This window comes from Corvus hawaiiensis, chromosome 28 (genome assembly GCF_020740725.1).
Source record: "Corvus hawaiiensis isolate bCorHaw1 chromosome 28, bCorHaw1.pri.cur, whole genome shotgun sequence".
NCBI classification, from domain to species: Eukaryota; Metazoa; Chordata; class Aves; order Passeriformes; family Corvidae; genus Corvus; species Corvus hawaiiensis.
This window is the reverse complement of record NC_063240.1, coordinates 6,656,043-6,677,387: the sequence shown is the minus strand read 5'-3', so window position 1 is coordinate 6,677,387 and position 21,345 is coordinate 6,656,043. Positions and strand designations below refer to the sequence as shown.

Here is a 21,345-nt window from a genome sequence, read left to right as displayed (position 1 = left end):
CGGCCGGAGCAGGAAGGAGCCGCATACGGGCCTCGGCGAGCAGCTCCCGCGGGGCGGCCAGAGCCTGCTCCGCCCGCCCGCACGGCCCGGCCCGCCCGCCTCGGCACGGCGCGGCCCGCTCCGCTCGCCCGGACCGCTCGGCCCCCGCCCGGTACGGAACTGAGGGGTGGGCGCGGAGGCGGGGGGGGGTCGCGCACGGGGGGGGGGAGGGGGGGATCAGGCCTGACCCTCCCCCCCCTCCCCTGGGGTAGTGGGGGGGAGTAGGGGGGTGGGGAGGGGTCAGTTGGGTTCGTTGCGGGGGGGGGTGGGGGCTGCCCTCCCCCTCCACCCCCCCCTCCGTATACGTTGTACTTGGCCGGGCCGTGCTGGGGGGGTCGCGGAGGGGGGGGGGGGGGGGGGAAGGGTTCGGAGCGGGGAGGAGTGGAGGGAGCGCGGCGCGGGGGTTGCTGGGAGCTGTAGTCCCTTGGCGGCGCTGCACCGCAGGTGCCGGTAGACGCGCGGACTGCGGTTCCCGGCGCCCCGCGCGCGCGGCGAGCGGGAGGCGTGTTGATGGGCAGCGGGCGGGGCCAATCGGGGCGCGCCCTCCGCCCCGCGCGCCCGCCCCGCCCGCCGCCGCCCGGCCCAATGGCGGGCGCCGCGCGGGGTGGCCGGGGACGGGCGCGGCGGGGCCTGCGCGGCACCCCCCCCCCCCGCCCGGGCCCGCGACCCCCGCCCGGGCCCGGCACCGCCGCGACCCCCGCCCACCCCGGTACCCCCGCGGGGCCGCCACCGACACCTCGCCCCCACCCCCCCTCCTCCTCCCGCCGGCGCCCCCCGCCCCCGCCTCCCCCCGGCCTCCATTGCGGCGCCCGCCCGCCCGGGGGAAGGGGTGGGGTCGTGGCGCCCGGCCAAGGCTCCCTGTGGGCCCCGCGGGGGGGGCGGCCCGGGCCGGCGGGGGGGGGAGGCCGGTCATGGGTGGGGTCCCCCGGGGCCGCCCCGTGCGGGGGCGTCGGGCCGGGCCGTCCCTGCGCACCCCAAGGTCGTTGCCGGCCGGGGGGCGCCGGCCCGGCCCTGCCCGCCCCGCTCCGGCCCTGCGCGCCCGGGGTTGTTTTTACCCCCCTCGGCCGTCCCTTATCTCCCCCCGGCCGGCTGCGGGCAGGGGGGGCCGCGGTGATAATCCCCCTGCGGGGCTGGGGCGCTGCTGCCCGGAGGAGCCCGGCGGGATAAGCCTCTCCCCCCGCGGGACTGCGCAGCAGCGAGGCCGGCGAGAGCTTGGCGTGAGGGGCAGCATCCCTTCGTCCTGCCCAAACGTTCTCTGCCTGCCCGGGGACCCGGCACTGCCTTCTCATCGTCATCCCCCCCCGCAGGGCTCGGGGTTGGACGTGGTGGCTCGGGTCAGGTGCCCAAAACTGCCGTGCTGAGTCCCCCGTGACAGAGCCAAAGGTCCCTGCCCTCTTCCCCTTGGAGCGGTGCTTCGTGAGGCTGGAGACGGGACAAAGTCACAGACACATTGCTGAGACCGTGGGCTGGGAGCTGGGCACTGCCAGGGGATGGGTTCCTTGGCTGTGTTGTTCCAGGTGTGCGGGAAAAAGTTGGTTTATAAAGCTATATTAGGAGAGGTTGAGGTTGGATATCAGGAAAAGGTTCTTTCTCCACAGGGCGCTGGGCACTGCCCAGGCTCCCCAGGGAATGGTCCCGGCCCCGAGGCTGCCAGAGCTGCAGGAGCATTTGGACAGCGCTGCCAGGGATGCCCAGGGTGGGATTGTTGGGGTGTCTGTGCAGGGCCAGGAGCTGGGCTGGATGATCCCTGGGGTTCCCTTCCGGCTGAGGATATTCCATGATTCCATGGAAAGCCCTGGGACTCCGGCAGCAGCACCAGAACGTGTGAATCCCAGCGTTCCTATGTTGAAAGCAACAGTTCCTGTTGTACAACCCCAGCTGACGTGACTGCCTGTCCCCTGCCTGGCTCTCCGTGTTCCCAGCTCCTGCGGACCCTCGGCTGCGGGGCAGGAGGAGTTTGGGCAGCCAAAGTTTCTCTGGGCTCAAGGACTCTTGGTAAGAGTTTGCTGCCGGTCCCAGTTCAAGAGCAGCCGTGCTCCCAGGGCTGTTAATTGTCCTGGCTATCGAAACCATAACTTATATAATAACTATTTTATGGACATGGGTAGAGAAAGGTTCTGCCTGGAAGAATTTACAACCTAATGAGGGTTGAAGTTGTGCTCAGCGTAGCAATGGAGCTAAAAGGTCATCCTGGCGCTTTCCAAAAGTGTTTGGGGAGGTTGTTGTTGGTATTTTTCAAGGAATTGTGTGATTTCTCAAGGATTCTGCCGGTCCTGGTTGGAAGTTGCAGCATGTGGGCTCTTCTGGAGGCTGAGCAGGAAGAGCCGGGCTGGCTTTAATTCTGATGGTTTTGCTGGAGTTGTTGGATTTCAACTACTTTTAAAAAAAAAAAGAGACCGAGAGAAACTGAGGAGTTTATTAGAGAGGAGCCTTTCTTGTTTAATATTCATTCTGGCCCCTGTTTAGGCTTGTTCTGGTGAAAGAGGGAGTGAAGAGGCGCAACCCAAACACGGGTGAGATGGTGGGATTTTTCCACCAAGCCTTAATTGCTTCAGTAACTCCAGGGAGGGTTTTGCAAGGCAGGAGCTCTTAATAAATGTGGTGGTGAATGAAAGTAGTTCTTCACTCTGCTGCTCTGCAACTCTTCCTCTGCCTTTTTTTTTTTAAATTATTAATTGTTTTTCACTCGTATTTCATCTCGTGGCCGTGGGTCTGGTGATGATCTTTAGCTGTGGCTTCATGAGGAGCTCTGCTCCGTGGAGGAGCTGGCTGGAATTAATTTGGCACGGTGAGGGCGCTGGGTTCCCTTCATGTTTGGTGACTTTTGGAAGCAGAATTAAAAATTCCAGTTGTTCTCCCAGCGTGGGAATTTGGATGTGGGCACGGGACGCAAATGAGGGGTGAAATTTATGCTGCCATCGAGGCTCTGTGGTGGTTTGGGTGCTCCTGTCTCCTTCAAGACCTTATTTTCGGATCAAGTGCCGGGGTTTCACCGCAGGATCGAGTCCCACCTAAAACCTGGGGGGTGGCCTGTGAAATTCCAGGTCTGTGTTTGAGACAGTCGAAATGCTTGAGAAGTGTGGTTTAATCGTGATTAAAACTGACACTTGAGGGTTTTCCCCCTGTCTCGGGATGCTGAGCTTTTTGGAAGATGAGCTTGTGTGGCGAACAATTAGGAGCCGACTCGTTATCTCTCCTAGTCCAGGCAATAAACAGTTGCTTGAACTACGCTCTCAACCAGCCTTAACCTCAAATTTGAGCAGACCGGTCCCAGTCTGTAATTAAAAGCCTTTTGACGAGCAGAACTCAGGGAAGGGGAGAAAGACAGGCAGTGTCTGGGATAAGGGAAGCGTTTATCCCCAATCCCATGGCCCTTTGATCCAAGCTGTGTCCGTCCCGATACCTGTGCCTGGAGCGTCCCAGAGGAGCTCTGGGAGGACGTCAGCGGGAGTAAACGAGGTCAGGCAAGCGCTGGGATCCTCTGCGAGTATCCAGGGACGATTGTTCCTCGCCCAGCCCCCTGCCCGTATCGCCTTCCCTCCGCGCAGTTTCAGTTTCCCACCCGCCCGGTGGCAGCGCCGGCTCCGGTGGCAGAGCCGGGGCGCGACTTCCCGGGGCCAAAGCGCCTTGAATCGCGGTGGGGCTCCTTCCCCCGGAGCCCCGGCCGGCTGAGGGACTGGGGAATGTCCCGCAGCAGCCCCGGGCTGCAGGTGGAAGGGAACTATAGGGCTCAGCTTAATGCGACAAGGTGCGAGAAACTGGAAACTGGCGCGAGCTGCCCCGGGGCTGCAGGTGGGAGCCAAGGGCACGTCGGTGGGATGAGCCGCAGATCCCCTGGCAATCAGCGGCTTCTCAACACCCTGGCTTTGCCCATCCCTGGAAAAATGCGCGGCCGCAGCGTCAGGAGCGTGACCTGCCAGCGCCGGCCTGCCTGGCTGGAACGCTGCTCCCCGATCCCCGCGGATCCCTGTCCTCCTGGGGCGCCCTTGGGATCCTGCTCCTCATGTTTCCCACCCCTGTGCCCGCCTGAAGCCGGGGACCCTCTCCCGACCCTCTCCCTGCTGCCTGGTGTTTCTCCACAGCAGAGGATGCTCCCAGGTGTCCCAGCGCTGGGTTTTAACTCCCTCCTCCCCACCCTTCACTCCACTCCTGCGCCCATTTCCTTCCTGGTTCGTGCACCTCCTGATTTCCCACCAGCGCACTGGGAACCAGTGAGTAATTGGCTTTTTTCCCTGTTGTTTGTTGGAGCTGGGAAGGCGCCGGAGGTGGGCTTGTAGCTACAGGTTGCTGCTGTGCAGTTCCTCGGAGCCTCCTGCCCCGACAGGCAGAGCACACGGATCAGCGTTCCCTCCCTGCATCCCTGTGCTCCCAGCAGGGCAGGAAGGAAGGAGCTCCGTGGCAGGAGAGCGTTGCCAGGGATGAAGCCCCGCTTGCTCCGGGGATTCGCTTCTGCTCGTCATCAGCCGGAGTCGGGAATGGCGGGACGAGCTGTCTGTTAATCCACAAACTGGGAATTACATAAGGGACTGCCCTGCCCTGCTCTCTCACCAAACTCCAGTCTTACTCTTTTACTTATTTTCCTTTTTTTCCCCCCTCTTTCCTGGTGTGGAAAAGAACAACCGGTCTGCGAGGTGTCATTTGAGGCAATTAGATTAATGCCAGAGCCTCGGGCAGGGAATGTCAAGGGTGGCGGGGGGGACACGGGGGATGCTGAGGGAATCCTGTGATGGGGAGGGGGACAGGCGGTTTGGGGGCTCCTGCAGGGAGCAGGGTGGGAATGGGGGGATTTGGGGTTTGAGCAGTTCTTCAGGTTCTCTGTTCAGGAGTCAGGAGAGATGTGACAGGGAGGGGAGCATGGGGTGAAGGGGTGAATGCTATCGGGGACCTGTGAGAATGGGGGAATTTGGGATTTGAGCAGTTTTTGTGGTTCTCTCAGCTTAGCAGATGATGAGGGCTGTGACAGGAGAGGGGGAATGTGGAGTGAAGGGGCAGATAGGTTTGGTTTTTCTCAAGGAAACACTGGAGTGACTTTGGGGTGATTTTGGCTGGACTGGGGACAGGCTTTGGCCTCTGAAGGGGTCAGGGTGTCCAAACATGACCTGCTCTGATTTTCCTCTAGCCTGGAGCAGCTGGGCTGTGCTGGGGGTTAACGCTTCGTGACGAGTCCTCAATTGCTCCCTTGGCAAAGGGGCCCCACGTTGCCTTTTTGGAATAGCAGCAGCTTATTCCTGCCTGGATCCTGGTGCCTGCAGGCTCCAGGGCTCTCAGGTTGGGAAAGAACCCTCCTGGGAGAGAGCTTTTCCTGCAGCCAGGACTGGAGCACACATGGCCTCGTGGTTTGTGCAGTTTTTCCCCTTTTTCTGTGTAACTCCTGAGACTTCTTTAAGAACTGGGGCTGGCTCAGCCATGGCCTGGTGTTGTCCAGAATCTCCCAAAACCAGGGAGCTTTCCCACAGGAGCCACGTGGGAGAGAACCTGTTGGAGGGCCAGGACTTACAGCAGTGTGGGCACACTTGGACTTGGTGAAAAGAGTTTGTTTGAGCAGCAAAACAAGGAGTTTCCATGAGTGCCGGGGTGTTCAGCCTTCCCGGGCCCTGGGCTGAGCTCAGATGGGCTCAGCTTAGGCTGAGGATTGAGGGAAGGCTGGGAGTTGCTGGAGCAGAGGTGGGTTTGGAGCAGGGTTGAGGATCCCTGAGGATCTCTGAGCAGCTCTCAGCCTCTCGGGCAGGTTGAGGTTTGTTTTGTCTCGGTGCAGGGAAGTTCCTGTGACCTGTTGGGGATCCAGCACACGGAGTTTGTGCCATGGGCCTTTGTGTCGAGGCAGAGCGACAGTGCCGGGGATGGAGGGGCTTCTCACCCCAAATAACCCCTCACACACAGAGCTGGGGTGGGAGACTCCCCAGGCTCAGAGCAAGGCACATTCCTGCCGGATTAAACCCGGCCTCTGATGACAAAGGAGAAAATTGGCAAGGAGGGCTGGGTGGAGGAACCAGTTCAGGCTCACCTTGCAACATGAGAGGAGTTTGGTGCTGTCGTGGGACGGGGCTGAGGGTGGCAGCTCAGGGAGGCTCCGTGCCTGGATTTGGGATCCTCCGGAACAGCGCTGGTGCTTGGTCCATCGGGGTCCACATCCTGCCTTTGCCAGCAGCTGGAAACTGGAGTTTCCCAGGAGCTGTGCCATGCCCTGGAAGGAAATCCCATCCCAGTTACATCCCAGGGAGCTGTGGAATGTGACTTTGGGTCATCCCTCGTCTGCCTGGATTGTGGAAGTGAGTCCTTGCAGAGGGAGCTGTGTCTCTGGGAACACCACCAGGTTTCCTGGGAGATGCAGAGTCTTTCCCAGGCCTTTGGGATGAGTTGGAGTGAGGCTGTTCCTTGGTGACACTTGTCCTTCCACTGGAAGAATTCCACAGCTGGCTTGTCCAGCCTTGTCTGGGCCAGTGAAAACCGCTGGAATTCAGGCAGTTTTGGAAAACCAAGAGGAGCAAGCCCCTTTCTTCCTGGTGCTCCATAGCAGCATTCCCGACAATTCCCAGCCTGGGTGGTCCCTGCTCCACTGTGGTCACTCCATGGTTCCTCTGCTCCCAGCAGGATTCGGGAGCCCCGTTCCAGTTGCTCTGGTTCTGTTTGGCACAGGTTGTCACTGTCACCACTGAGGTGTCTTGGTGAAGGGCTGGAAAGGGGGCAGTTTAGAATCCTGGGAAGATCATAAGTGGGGGGAGGTGGAACATTTCACTGGGTCTCTCGGCCTCGGGGAGATTGAATTCCCCCAAAACCTGTCCATCCAGGAGCTGCTGGGGAGGGGAGGCTCCCGATTCCCTCACAGCCCATTTCCATGGATCAGCTGCTGTAACCTGGGCTTGGGGCTTCTTCACCCCAGTTTTTCCCTGCAGCTCTCCCAGACCTCAGAGATTCCTTGCCAAATCCCTGGGCCCTGTGCAGGCTCCCACGGATGAGCCCGGGATGCGGCCGTTCCTGGTGAGGAAATGGCTGCCTGGCAGCTGGGAAGGGCTGTCCTGGCTCCGCTGGCACTGGGATCGACCCCTTTGGCCAGGGACAGGAGAGCAGAGCACCAGGGCACAGCCAGCTCCTGGCACTGCTCCTCCCTCCGGGCTGTTACTCCTTTCCACACGAAGGAAAATCAAGGGTCTTTATTGCATTAAAGCTCCGGGATGCTCATCGAGGGGATGTTCAGATCCAGTGCTCCATCCAGACTTCCACGGGAGCAATTGCTCCTCCTGCCACAGTTCCCTTGGCAGCAGCTGCAGGATGTGGGATTCTCCTTCCCTGTCTGAGCCTCCGTGCTGTCAAATCCTGATGTGTCCTGGTTGTTCCTGCAGTGCTTTAGGTGCTTCTTCCTTTGTGTAAATGGCTCTTGGAGAGCTTTAGCCCTTCTTTTCACAAGGGCCTGGAGTGCCAGGGGAAGGGGGAATGGCTTCAAAATGTCAGCAGGGATAGGTGGGATATAGGGAAGGAATTCCTCCCTGTAAGGGCGGGGAGGCCCTGGAATGGATTTCCCAGAGCAGCTGTGGCTGCCCCTGGATCCCTGGAAGTGTCCAAGGCCAGGTTGGAGCAGCCTGGGATCAGGGAAGGTGTCCCTGCCCATGGGATGGAATGGGATGGGCTTTAAGGTCCCTCCCAACCCATTCCATTCTGGGTTTTCAGGGATGTGTTGATCCGTACTGCAGCCTCTGTGGGGTTTGGGGCAGATTTCCCTTCCCTTGGAGCAGCTGCTTGGTGTGAAGGGGCCGTAGGAGGGGAATTGGCCATGCTGGAGCTTCCTGTGCTGCCCAGGCACATCCTTCTAGAGCAGGGAGAGGCAAACCTCCCCGGCAGGTCCGGCCTGGCCAGGACAGCCCAGCTGTTTTGGTTACGTGGTCGCGCCGTGAGTCCGTCGGGTTGGGCTGAAACGGGGGGAGGCTGCCAGAGCCCAGGAGCTGTCAGAACATCTTGGATGTTCTTCCACTTCACCTTGAATTTGAGACTTTGACTCATCACAGAATGGTTTGGGTGGAAGGGACCTTAAAGCTCATCCTGTCCCACCTCTGCCGTTCCATTCCAGTCCATCCCCACCCTCACAGGGAAGAATTCCTTCCCCATATCCCATCTAAACCCACTCAGTTTGAATCCATTCCCCCTTGTCATTCCATGACCTTGTCCAAAGTCTCTCTCCATCTCTCCTGGAGCCCCTTTAGGCACTGGAAGGTCTCTCCAGAGCCCTTGCAGCAGCATTCCAGCATCCAAAGGACCTACAAGAAACAGGATGCTCTGATCTTTGGAAGGACCAGAACAAACCAACCACTCAGAGGAACCACTGGAGCAGGGTTTGCTCAGGGGTGTGATCTGGAGCCTCTTTGGGAACCAACTGAACCCTCCTCACGTGGCTCAGTCTCATTCCTTAGCTGAGCCCTCATGTCCCAAATCCAGAGCTGCGGTCGCTTTTCCCTGTTGGGAGCTGGGCAGGGATGTGCAGGGGCTGGAGGGGATGGATGCCCATGCTTGGAAAACAGAGCCAGATTGTCCAAAGCAGCCCACAGATACTTGCAGGGTGCTGGTTCTGCTCTGATCACTTCAAGAGCTGCATGATGTTGGTCATGTTACCCCAGATGGGGTGTCCAGTCAGGACAGAAGAAAGCTGGAATTCACTCTTTGCCATTGATGGCTCCGTTGCCTTCTCAAGACCAAGGATTTCTTCCCAGTGCACCATTGAAAATGTAGTTTTATTTGAAATAAAAAGCATGCTGAGGGGTTTTCTTATCTTGATTTTTCCCACAGTGCAGTTCCTTCTGTTGATGTGCAGGGTCTTCCTCTCAGGAACATCCAGCTGTTCTCCAGGCCCAAATAACTGGGATAGTTTGGCCCTACAGCACTGACAGCACGTTCCTTGTCGGGAGCAGTTGAATTTCCATGGCTCTGTGGAGTGGTTGGAATTGTGACTTCTCCCAAGCAGGCAAAACACCTCCTTCACTTCCTGCAGCCTCCGTGTTCCCCCCTCCCCGGCGCTCCGTGCGAGGTGCGTGTCCCGAGGCCTCGGCAGGGTTTCGGGTGGATCCTGGGCAGAGGGAGGGAGATCTGCTGGGGCTTGTCCTGGGCTCGGTGTCGGCACAGGCGCTGCCTCCTGCTCCCCGTGGCCGCAGAGCTGCCTCGTCCCAGGGCATCCAGCCTGGCAGATGTGTCCAGGGAGAAGGACGGGGGCACTGGGGTGGTCTCTCCCTAACTATAAAGAGATGAGGACTTGTGGGGTGTGAGCTGTTCATAGGGAAAAAATTCCCGTTCCTACGGTTGGTGGTGAGGGAATGCTGGGGTAGTGTTTGGGCCTTGGGCAGCAACCACTTCGGGTGTGTTTTTGTTTAAAGCACCATTACTTTAATAATTCTTCCCTGGTGCTGCTGCTGAGGCTGCCCTGCCTTGGTCACATCCAAGAAATCCCAGAGCAACTTGGGATCCTTGGGCATCTTGAGCAAGAAGCTGAGTATCCCAGAATCCTGGAATGGTTTATGTTGGAGGGACCTTAAATATTCCTGCCATGGACAGGGGCACCTTCCACTGTCCCAGGCTGCTCCAACCTGGCCTCGGACACTTCCAGGGATCCAGGGACAGCCACAGCTGCTCTGGGAATTCCATTCCAGGGCCTCCCCGCCCTTACAGGGAAGGATTCCTTCCCAATATCCCATCTATCCCTGCCCCGTCAGTTTGAATCCGTTCCCTCTTATCCTGTCACTCCAGACTCAATATCCACGGGCTGTCTCCCAGGGCTCAGCTGTTCCCAGGAAATGTGGCTTTGTGGATGGCAGAATTCCCTAAAGCCCTTTTGCCTGGTGCTCCATGGCGAGGGCGATGCCCATTCTCCCTCCCTGCCCCGAGCAGGTGCCAGGTGCTGCTCAAGTTCTCACCTGTACCTGGAGTGGGCGGCGCCTCTGCCTTTGGAAAGCGTTTTGGGATCTTTTCTGGATTAGAGCACATAGAAAACATTGGCTGTTCCTGGTTGCCCAGGTGTGGCCGAGCTCTTCCACCTGTGCATTCCTGAGCCCTCCCAAACTGCTCAGCTTCCTCTAAATTTTAAGGTAAAGAAGCGAAGGGAAAAGGAAAAAAAAAAAACCGCACTGAGGTTCTGTGGAAAACTGGTAATTAAAGAGGTGTTTTGTCAGCACTTTTGGTTGTGATCCCATCTTGATGTGGTCGTCTCATTTGAATGTAAATGTCAAATTCCAGAGCTCCTAGAGGAGAGGGATTGGGTGACATCCTGCTGAGGGAAGCACAAGCTCAGGGGTTTCAGGGAGCTTTGGGTGCTGCTCTCGAGCTGGGGGGTCTGGGAGGAGAGAGGTGAGGAATTGAGGTTTTGCCACTTGTCGCCTGGCTGCAGGGCATTCCCAAGTGGATCTTGCCCATTCCGTCATGGCGTTGAGCCTTGTTGTCTTGAGCATGCAGTGGGTTTGGGGTGTTTGGAACTTCTTTTGAGTCTCCCACTCAGGAAGTTCCCAAAGCCCCAAATCCATGAGGTGGAACGCTCCATTTCCCGTTGGTAATTCCGAGGCTGTTCAGCCCCTTGGGAAGGGAATGGGGGGTGATTTTTTAAGGACTCAATCTCTGGATGTGGCTGGAGCATCCAGGCCCTGACTCGATTCCTGGGGGGCTCGGGGTGGCCCCTTTGCCCCCCACTGTCCTCGGCCACCGCGGCCGCGGGACACAAAGGCCGTGTTGTGTGCGGGGTGGCCGAGTTGGACAAGGCTCCAGGCCGGCCCTCGGCAGTCTCATGACCCTGCAGCCATTCCCACACTGTCGGGATGATTATCCCAGCCCCCAGGATGGGGGGGTGACCTTGCCTGGATGGTCTGGCTGCTCCCCCAGGCCCCCAGAGCCGGGGTGTGTGGGGGACAGACACGGCTCCCTCAGGATCGCAGGCCGAAGCTTCCAAACGCTGCACGCAGCTCAAATCCCCGGGTTTTCGGGGGAAAAAAGCTTTGTAAAGCATCTCTTGTAGAGGGGAAGGGGAGGGGGAAGCTCCAAGGCCCTTGTTGGGGTGGGCAGGGATATGGGATCCACTTTCCTGTGTGTGGTGGCTCTGATCAGGGGCATTTGGGGAGCTCTGTTGCTGCCCTGGTGGGGATGGGACCAGCGGTGCTGAGGCAGCAGGAGCCTCCCTGGAATCCCAGCTCGGGAGGCAGGAGGGTCCCTGGGATCCCCTGGGGATGCTGGGATGGGCTGACCTTGCCCAAGGTCACACCCAGAGCTGGGGCCGCGTCCGGAGCGGTGCCACCAAACGGCCCTTTGCCCTTTCCTCCCTGCCAGGACCCTGATGTGAAAATCTCTGAAATTAGGGCTGAAAGGTCAAATCCTGGAGTGCAGGAGGTGGCTCTGGAGTCAGTCCCAGCTGTCTCAGGAAGCTGCCTGGCTTTGGTGTTTGCTCTTGGTGGCAGGACTGGGGCCTGCCCTGCACATGCAGCTCCCCTGCATCCTCCCTCCTCCTCAGCCCCATCCCATTCCTCTTGGGAGCTGAACACTGGTGTCCTCCTGCTGTTGCATAGCCAGGGATTTGCTCCAGATTGGTGTTCCACAGCCTCAGACCTGCCTTCTCCTGCCTTTTCTCTGTATAAAACAGGAAGGTGCCAAAATTAAACTCGTTTTCTGGGATTGACCAAACTTTTCAAAAATGAGTAAATATGGAAAACTACTGAGGAGGCTGGGCTGGGTGGGGGAAGCTGGAGTTGTGCAACCTGGGCTCCTGCTCCGTGCTGGGACCCGGGGCTGGCAGTTGCTTCCTGGGTAATTGCTCCTATTCTGGATGCATCCTGACTCATCCATCCCCCCATGGAGTGGGACAGGCCACGTCCCACCGTGCCTCAGTTTCCCCACCTGGAGATCAGGAACTCGGATACTCCAGCCTTGTGCCAGGGTGGTTTGGGAACCGATCTGTGCGTGTATTTCTTGGCTCCCGCTGATCCCAGTGTTTGGGATGGGGGAACTACACTGATTTTCCAGCAAAGGCATCACTGCTTCAAGGAGCACGTGGATTTGTTGCTTGAGATGGAGAGGAGGGAAACATTATTCCTAATTTTTGGGATCAGAGGACTGGGATTGTGGGATAATTGGGGGCTGGCAGTTTGGCTCCAGTGTCCCTTTCCCAGCAAAGGGGATCCCTTCCCACCAGGGCTGCTTGGTTCCTTCTGGGTTTTTCCAGCCTTTGGAGTCAAGTGGATCTGTCAGGAGTGACTTTATTTATTTATCTTGTCCCAAACAAACCCTTGGCGTTGGGAAGAGCCTCTGCTTGTGCTGGAACCTGTCCAAGATCCGGCTCTGGTGCTGGCACTTGCTGACCCCGATGTCCTTTCCTCTCTCCTGCTCCTGGGAAAGAGCAGGAGCTGCCTCGGGTTCAAGGGATCAGCTCTTGTCTGTCAAACACCTGCAGCAGCAGGTTGGGGTGGCTGGGGCTCCCCTCTCCCTGCCCTTCCCAAAGGGTATTCCCTGCCTGCATCTCTCCAGGTGTTCTGGCACCCTGGGATGAGTGATGGGAATGGTGTTCCCGGTGATGACATCATTGTGCTGGCTGCTCTCAGTGAGCAGGGGACCTTCCCAGTAGGACTGGGAATGGGAAGGGCTCCCAGAGGTGGACTGGGATGCACTGGGGAGGCTCAGGCCCACGCTGGGCACGGCTGTGCTCGCTCTGGGTGCTGCCTGGCTGGCGATCCCAGCTCCCTGCCAAGGCGTGCTGCTCTGGCCCAGATCCGTGCTAATTCAGCTGTTCTCACTTGAGAGCACCTGGGCTCTGCTCCTCCTCCTCCTCCTCCTTCCCAGGTAAGTACAGGACAGGCAGGATGCCGGGCAGGACGATGGGAGAGGTCCAGGGGACAGGGAGAGGCGCGGGGGACACGCGTGGTGCTGCCGGGTGCGTCCCTCAGGAATTTGGGGATTCTCCCGATGTCCCCAAGCTGTGACTCACGGCCGTTCCCTCCTTTCCCGCAGCCTTTAGCGTGGAAGATGGCGGGTGGCGTGGACGGCCCCATAGGGATCCCGTTCCCAGATCACAGCAGCGACATCCTCAGCAGCCTGAATGAGCAGAGGAACAACGGGCTGCTGTGCGACGTGGTCATCCTGGTGGAAGGCCAGGAGTTCCCCACCCACCGCTCCGTCCTGGCAGCGTGCAGCCAGTACTTCAAGAAGCTCTTCACCTCAGGGTTAGTGGTGGACCAGCAGAACGTGTATGAGATAGACTTTGTGAGTGCGGATGCCCTGTCGGCGCTGCTGGAGTTCGCCTACACCGCGACCCTCACCGTCAGCACTTCCAACGTCAACGACATCCTCAACGCCGCCACGCTGCTGGAGATCCCGGCCGTCAGGGATGTCTGCACGGATCTCCTGGAGAGGAAGATTCTGGCCAAAAATGACCAGATGGATACAGTAGATCAAATTGATCAGAGGAACCATCTCAGAGCAAAAGAGTACCTGGAGTTCTTCCAGAGCAACCCCGTGAACGGCCACCAAGGCAGCTTTCCGTGGACCAACCCAGAGTTGAGAGACCTTCAGAGACTGAACTTCCGAGGCCAAGAGGAGGAGGAGGAGTCGAACTGCAATGGCCTGGACTTCTACTCGCAAGCCACCCCAACCGAAAGACCAAAGGCAAGTGACTGTGACCCTGACAGCAACCCGGCCATGTGGCTGGACCGCGAGGACGAGGAGCCGGTCAGCGGCGGGATGTTCTCCCCTTCCCAGAACGGACATTACAGCAGCCGTGGCTTGGCCACCCCAGGAGAAGAGGAGGGGGGCACCCCCAGGGGCCCTCTGGACCCGCAGGAAGCCGGGGACTCGCCCAGCTTCATCCCCACTGGCACGGAGACGGAGGACGATGCCAGGGAGGTGGATGACCTGGCCGCCAGCGCCCTGCTCCAGCAGATGATCAACTCCGTGGGGCGGCAGCAGCTCGGCGACGACGACCGCAAGGACGAGGACGGGGTCATGGATTATTACTTGAAATATTTCGGCAGTTCCAGCGAGGGCGACGTGTACCCGTCCTGGTCCCAGAAGGTGGAGAAGAAGATCAGGGCGAAAGCATTCCAGAAGTGCCCCATCTGCGAGAAGGTGATCCAGGGCGCCGGGAAGCTGCCGCGCCACATCCGCACCCACACCGGGGAGAAGCCCTACGAGTGCAACATCTGCAACGTCCGATTCACCAGGTACGGGCCGGGCGCGGGGGCTGCACAAAGCCGGCTCTCCCCGGGAGCCGGCGCAGGGCTGGGCCTGGATGATTTTATCTCCCGTGCTCTGCTCATTTCCATCCTAACAGAGTTGGGTCTGGAGGCCAAAGTTTTCCAGGGAGACGAGCAATTTGGGGGTGTGACACTTGAGCTGTCTCAAGGGGCCTGGCTCGCTGGCCAGTGCCACCATCCCGCTGTCCTGAACTGCTGAGCTCTGCTGGAAACCCGGCCAGAGCTGGAGTGACGTGCTGGGGAAACAGAGCTGCAGCCCTTGGCCCGTCCGTCGCGGCCGAGGCAGGAGCGGGGGAATCGTTCGGGAATGGCTCCATGGGGTGGCTGAGGTGGCGGTGGTTGGGTTGGAAGGAGGTTGGACCCCGCTCGTGTCCTGGCAAACCGAGCGCTGCGGCCCCGGTGCAGCTCCCGCGGGCGTTCGCCACGGCCCCGTCCCTAATCAGGGCTCCTCTGCTCCTTGCCTGGGCCAGGGAGCACCAAAGAAAGGGGACATTGTTTGGATCCCTCCCGGTTCACTCCAGTCCGCAGTCGGGCGCCGCCTCCTCTCCCCGGGCTCTGTGGCCGCCGGGGCTGCGCTGGGGCGGGGGTCCCACCCTGGAGCGGCCCTGGCCCTGCCGAGGGGTGGCGTGGGCTGCCTGGGCCTGGGGCCTGTTCCCTTCCCTTTCCCTTTCCCTTTCCCTGCTCCCTTCCCTTTCCCTGCTCCCTTCCCTTTCCCTTTCCCTGCTCCCTTCCCTTTCCCTGCTCCCTTCCCTTTCCCTGCTCCTTTCCCTTTCCCTGCTCCCTTCCCTTTCCCTTTCCCTGCTCCCTTCCCTTTCCCTGCTCCTTTCCCTTTCCCTTTCCCTGCTCCTTTCCCTTTCCCTTTCCCTGCTCCCTTCCCTTTCCCTTTCCCTGCTCCCTTCCCTTTCCCTGCTCCTTTCCCTTTCCCTTTCCCTGCTCCTTTCCCTTTCCCTTTCCCTGCTCCCTTCCCTTTCCCTTTCCCTGCTCCTTTCCCTTTCCCTGCCTGCTCCCTTCCTGCCCTGATATTCCCACTGTGCCAGTTCCCACTGCCAAGGCCGGCCCTCCCAGGCCGCTCGTGCTTTGGGGGCTCCATCCCATGGGGCTGCTCCATCCCATAGGGCTGCTCCATGTGGGACCCATGAGGGATCCCTGGGGCAGCTGCGGTGCAGCTGGAGGGGCCGAGCTGTGGGCAGAGGCCGCGTCCTGCCCCTTCCCCTGGTCCCGGCCGCACCCAGCCCACGTTGGAGAGCTGAGGAATGCAGATAATGGCAGGGGCAGGGTGCCAGCCCTCCCTCCCCGCTCCCCCGGCCCTGCCACGCGGCACCTCCCTGCTCCGGGGGCCCGGGGGGCCCATCCCAACCGGTCCCACAGCGATCCCACAGCGATCTCACCCCCCTGTGCAGGATCCAGGGGCCTGCAGGATGTGGAAATGCCACAGGGTCCCTGGCAGCTGGTGGCACTGCGAGATGAGGGGAGGCCCAGGGATTTTTGGGGCGGGGGCGTTGGTGGGGCAATGCCACCCCAGCCCTTTTCCATCCTGCTCCCCTTCCGTGGGTTTTGGATGAGGACCTGCTCCCTGTTGGCTCCCAGGAGGGCCTGGCACCTGTAAAAAAGCTGCTTTCCTAAAACACCAGATTCCAGCCAAAATACATCCTGCTGCTGCTTCCCACAGCCGGGGTTTGGGCCTGGAGAAGCCTGGATGGGGACAGGGAGCTGTCCTTGGCACCACTGTTCCCTGTCGTGCCCTGAGCTCGAATTCCCCCTGATTTTATTATTCCTTTGCTCTCCTTCCCCCTCCGCATCCCACGGCTGGAAAACAAACCCCTTCCCTGTTCCACGGGGCTCTGGGAAGGCTGGACACGGGAAGCTGGCTCTGGGAGGGGGTTTGGGGTGTGCCAGGAGGAGCCGGGGCTGTTCCAGCCGGGTGTTCCCGGCCGGGTGGGGACAGGCCCGGCCCTTCTCAGGGATTTTTGCTCCCTGGTGCTTCCTGGTTCCTCTGCGGGCGCGGGGGGGAGGAGCAGCGGCAGCTCTGATAAGAAAAGAGAGAGTGGGGGGTTATAAAATGATAAATTTTAATTTCAAAAGGCCGTTTTTGTGTCCCTCAGAGCTGGAGGTGATCTTGGGCTTTGATCCTTCCCTGGAGCTTTAGGATTTTTGGGATCCTGTGGGCAAAGGGAGAACGTTCAGGGCGGGGATCCGAGTGTTCCATCCGGGAGAGCGGAGAGGGACAGGGTGGATCCGCTTGGGAAGGGTCGAGCAGGTGCTGGGAGGGCAGGAGGGGCTCCCACGGCCTCGCCACGTGCTCTGGGCTGGGATTTTCCTGCAGGAAGCAGCGATGGCTGCGGCTCACGTGGCCCTGCTGGCCCCCGGCCCGGCCTGTGCACCGGCCCTGCCCCGGCTGGGGGAGCTGCGGCTGCGCCGGCCCCGAATGAGCCACACGGCCCCAAATGAGCCATGCGTGACCCCATAGCTGTGATCAGCCCTGTACTGGGCAAGGTGTGACCCCATAACCCTGCTCAGACCCCATATGGGGCAAGGTGTGACCCCATAACCCTGCTCAGACCCCATATGTGACCGTGTGTGACCCCACACTCACACCCTGCTTTACGGGGCGATGCTTTACCCTGTGCTGCCGCTCAGCCCTGGATTGATGCTTGACCCCGTACTGGGCAATGCTCAGCCCCATACTGGTGTTCAGCCCTTTACTGATGCTCAGCCCTGTGCTGGACAGCGGTGACCCCATAGTGATGCTCAGCCCTGTATGGGGTGATGCTTGGCCCTATATGAGGTGACCTCTTAGCCCCATATGAGGTGATGTTCAGCCCCACACCGGGTGGATGCTCCACCTTACACCAGGTGGTTCCAATGTCCAGCCCCACACCCGCTGCTGCCCAGCCCTGTTCCACCGACACCCCACCCTCTTCCATCCGCAGCTTTCCCCCATTCCCCCCATCCCTTCTCCCCGCTCCGCCACCACCCCAGAGCTCCCTCCCGGCCCCGTTGCCCGCCCTGCCCGGGGCTGACGGTGCCCTGTGTGTGCTCTCCGCAGGCAGGACAAGCTGAAGGTGCACATGCGGAAGCACACGGGGGAGAAGCCCTACCTGTGCCAGCAGTGCGGGGCCGCCTTCGCCCACAACTACGACTTGAAGAACCACATGCGGGTGCACACGGGGCTGCGGCCGTACCAGTGCGACAGCTGCTGCAAGACTTTCGTCCGCTCCGACCACCTGCACAGGCACCTTAAAAAAGATGGATGCAACGGGATCCCGTCCCGGAGGGGCCGCAAGCCCCGGGTGAGGGAGGCCGGGGCGATGCCCCCCACCCCGACGGGCAGCGCCGAGGACGGGAGCTTCCCGGCCGGAGCCGAGAGCCAGGAATCCGAGGACACCGCGCAGGGCACCGAGCAGGAGCAGCAGCACTTTGAGGAGAATTCCAATAACGAAGCGCCGGGATTGAATGTAGCAGGAGGGTCGGATGAGGGTAACACGCAAGGACTCTCCTAAACCAAAAAAAAAAAAAAAAAACAACCCCAACAAAACAAAAAACCAACCCCAACCAACGAAACAACCACCTGAGAAACAAAGTCACAAAATCTAGTTAGTACTTTTCCTCCGATTTTTCTCTTTAAAAAGATGTTTCTCTCCCTTTTTTTAAGAAAAAAAAGCGATAAAAACAACAAAAAAAAAAAAAAGAGAGATATTATATTAACGTTTTCCAATCTTCCCATCGTAAGCGGGGCTCCCCCGAGGATCCCTCATAGCCAAGGACCTTTTCTTGGAAAGGCAAGGACGCTAGGGAAGCACGAGGTGGGGATGGAAAGTGGCTCTGTCACATGGAAAAGAGCTTCCATGTAAATCCAAAGCTTTATTTTGTGTCCAAACACGTGTTTAAAAAAAAGAAAAGAAAAAAAAACTTATTTCAGAGAGAGATCTATTTAAGAAAAAAAAAAGGAAAAAATAGAAAAAAAAAATGGAGTGGTAGGAGTTGGAAGGGCTGTGGCAGGGCGGGGTTTGGGATTTGGGGGCCGGGGGCTCCTTCCCAGGAGATCGGGGTCAGGATTTGGGGTCCATCCCCCCAGCCCCGTGCGAGGCTCAGTTGGGCAGCGAGGGCTCCAGGTGGGGAGCGGCCGGAAAATTGCTGGAAATGTCTGGAAATTGCCTGAAAAAAAAAAAAAAAAATCATGTGAGAGAGAGAGGGCAGCAGGTTCGGCAGGGTTTGTGTCGGGCACGCGGGGCTGGGGACAGCGGAGATGATGGGGACAGGGCAGGGCTGGGGCCAGGGCAGGAGTGGGGACAGCCAGGGCTGGGGACAGCCAGGAATGGGGACAGGCACGGGGAGCAGCACCTGGAGCAGGGACAGCGGCGTGGGGACAGCGGGGATGGCTCCGCCGTGCCGTGGATCCAGTGCTGGGGTGTCCATCCCCGTGGCCATCCCCGTGGCCATCCCCGTGGCCATCCCTGGCCATCCCCGGCCATCCCTGGCCCTCCCCGTGTCCCCCCATCCGTCCCCACCCCGCAGTGCCCAGGAAGTGCCTGAGTCAGCCCAGCCCCCGCTGCCGGCAGAATTTGGGGCTGGGGGGTCCCAATTTCTCCCCCCCCCCTGCCCCCCAGCTCCGCCCAGCGCTGCCCCAAAAACGCCTCCGGATTCCTTTGGAAAAAGGGTTCTTTGGGGTCTCCCCTAAAGGAGCAGGAGGCCTTTGGGAAGGGGGGAGCAGCCCGGCCCCCCAGCCCCATTCCCAAAAATGAATTATATAAATATATATATCTAGAGATGCTCTATGGCTGGAGAGGCGGGTCCCGACCCTCGGGGGAAAAAGGCACCTTTGAGTTGGTCACCTGTTTTCTAAATGCACATTTTTAAATGCTAAAAAAAAAAAAAAAAAAAAAAAAAAAAAGTAAAAAACCAGAGAGATTTTAAGCCCTTTTATTTTCAAAGCACTTTTTAGATTCTCTTCCTTTTATTTTAATTTTTTTGTTGTTGGTTTTTTTTTTTCTTTTGGTTTTTCCTTTTTTTTTTTTTGGTGTTTTTACTTTCAAAAAGAAAAAGCAAAGAGCAGGTTTTGGCCGAATGTATTTTGGAGAGGGAGTGAGAGAGGGGGAGTGTGTGCTGGGGGTGGGGTGAGTGGTGGGGCTGGGGGAAGAGATGGATGTTTATTTAATGCAGAAAAACAAAAAAAGCAATAAAAAATTCCAAAAAAAAGCTAAAAAAATAAAAAAAAAAAAAGAAAACAAAGAAGTCTTAGCACTTTGCGATGGAACGGGTACTTTGAGCTCACTTTATCTTAATTTAAAGAAAAAGCAAAATTCAAGATGTTTACAAGTCAAAAAAAAAACTTAAAAAAAAAAAACGACTTCTACGGAGAAAAAAAAATATTATTAAAAAAAAAGCCTAAATTTATTTTTGTAAGAATAAAAAATGTGTATATATATATATATATTTAACAAAAAAAACCTAGAAAAAAAATACAAATATAGGCAGAATCCAAGTGAGATTGGAGGATGGGAGGAAGGATGCTAATTAGGTTCTGTGACGTGCCCTGACCCTCGGGAATTTTAAATAGAAAGAAAAAAAAAAAAAAAAATCCATGGAAGCTTGAATTTTAGGCAGGAATCCTGGGGGTTGTGGCTCGGTCGCTGCTCCCGGCAGCCTTGAGGAGGATTTTTTTTTTTTTTTTTTTGGTAGAAATAATTTTATTTTTCGATGTTTTTTAGCCAGTGCCAGCGCAGAGGTGTCGGGATCCCCGCGGGTTTGGATCCCTCCTGCTCCCACCTGGGGCAGGGAATTGGGATCTGGGCAGGGAATCCCCCCCAGGAAGGAGCTGGAGGGATCCAGGTTGGAATGGGAGGGGCTGGGATGTTCGCCAAGGAGTTCCTGGGCAGGGAATGGGATCTGGATCGGGGCTGGGAGAGGGATTTGTGTCCCTCCAGCTCTGCCCTGGGCGGGGAAATTGGGATCTGGGTGGGGAGAGTGGGATCGGGGCAGGGAATCCCCCCGGGAAGGGGCTGGAGGGACCCAGATCCCGCTGGAATGGGGGCTCTGCGATGCTCCCCATGGATTTGCATCCCTCTGGCTGCCCCCGGGCAGGGAGATCGGGATCTGGGCAGGGAATCCCCCCGGGAAGGCGCTGGAGGGACCCAGATCCAGCTTGGAACTGAGGGGGCCACGATGCTCCCCATGGATTTGGATCCCCGCAGCTCCCGGGCAGGGAACTCGGGATGCGACAGCGAATCCCGGCGGGAAGGGGCGGGAGGGAGCCGGAGCCGGGACACGAGAGGGGCCCGCGGTGATCCCGGGGATTCGTGTCCCTCCCGTTCCCCCTTCGGGCACGGAACTCGGGATGCCAGGTCCGGGATGCTCCCTGTGGATCTGCATCCCTCCCCTGAGCGGGGAATTTGGGATCCGGGCAGCGAATCCCGGCGGGGAGGGGCCGGGTCCCGGCTGGAATTGGGGGCTCCGGGCGGGGCCGCCCCTCCGGTCTGGGAATGGGGAAGCGAATTCCGCGTGGGTTTGAAACGGAGCTCGCGGTTCGGGCGGCTCCTCTCGACTCCCTGGCCCGGTTTTTCCCTGGGAGTTTTTCCCACCCTCGCTGCTGCTTTTCCTTCCTCCTTCCCAATCCTGAAGGAATTTTGGGAAGTTTGGGAGCTCTGGGGAAGCAGCACCGGGGGGGGGGGGGGGGTGAAGCTGGTGGGATGTTCCAGGTGTGGGGAAAAGGGGGAACAAGGGAGGGGAAGGAAAAGATGGGAGAGGGGGAAAAAAGAGGGGGGAAAAAAAGAAAAAAGAGGGGAATGATAAAAAATAGAAGGAAAAAAGGGGGGGAAGGAAATTGCAAGGGAGAAATAAAAGAGGGAAAACAAGGGAAAGAAAGGGGGGAAAGAAAAAAAGGGGTGGAAAAAAGGGGGGAAATGAGAAAAGAAGGAAAAAAGGGGGAAATAAATTGGGGAGGACCAGGGGAGAAAAAAAAGGAAAGGAAGAGGGGAAAAAAAGGAAAAAATACAAAGGAAAAAGAGCACAAAAGAGGAAGAGAGGAGCAGACTCAGGATTCCCCCAGCGATGTCCCCGTGTCCCTCCCTGTCCCTCCCTGTCCCCCCACTGGCACCACTTTAGCACA

General features: G+C 58.5%; 1 protein-coding gene and 1 long non-coding RNA gene across 3 annotated transcripts; one reads left to right on the top strand and one right to left on the bottom strand.

The window, feature by feature from the left end:
* The first annotated feature begins 68 nt into the window (after nt 1-68).
* On the top strand, nt 69-17,792 carry ZBTB7A (zinc finger and BTB domain containing 7A). 2 transcript variants are annotated; one of them, XM_048287914.1, is made up of 3 exons: nt 69-151; nt 13,000-14,207; nt 17,287-17,792. In XM_048287914.1, the coding sequence occupies exons 2-3, from the start codon at nt 13,015-13,017 to the stop codon at nt 17,738-17,740; spliced, it is 1,647 nt and encodes a 548-aa protein (XP_048143871.1). In that variant the 5' UTR covers nt 69-151; nt 13,000-13,014; the 3' UTR covers nt 17,741-17,792. The 2 variants fall into 2 exon arrangements, with proteins under 2 accessions (XP_048143871.1, XP_048143872.1); XM_048287915.1 differs by lacking the exon at nt 69-151 and adding an exon at nt 8,815-9,052.
* LOC125317810 lies at nt 16,293-17,128 on the bottom strand. Its single transcript, XR_007200185.1, has 2 exons — nt 16,861-17,128; nt 16,293-16,399 (listed from the first exon to the last, which is right to left on the bottom strand). It is a non-coding gene; the product is annotated as an uncharacterized LOC125317810 (long non-coding RNA).
* Nucleotides 17,793-21,345: the final 3,553 nt, after the last annotated feature.

Bases quoted from the DNA above. Each gene is read 5' to 3' on its own strand.
- ZBTB7A (XM_048287914.1), top strand. From the start codon at position 13,015: ATGGCGGGTGGCGTGGACGGCCCCATAGGGATCCCGTTCCCAGATCAC. The intron at 14,208-17,286 runs GTACGGGCCGGG...TGCTCTCCGCAG, and splicing joins TGCAACGTCCGATTCACCAG to GCAGGACAAGCTGAAGGTGC.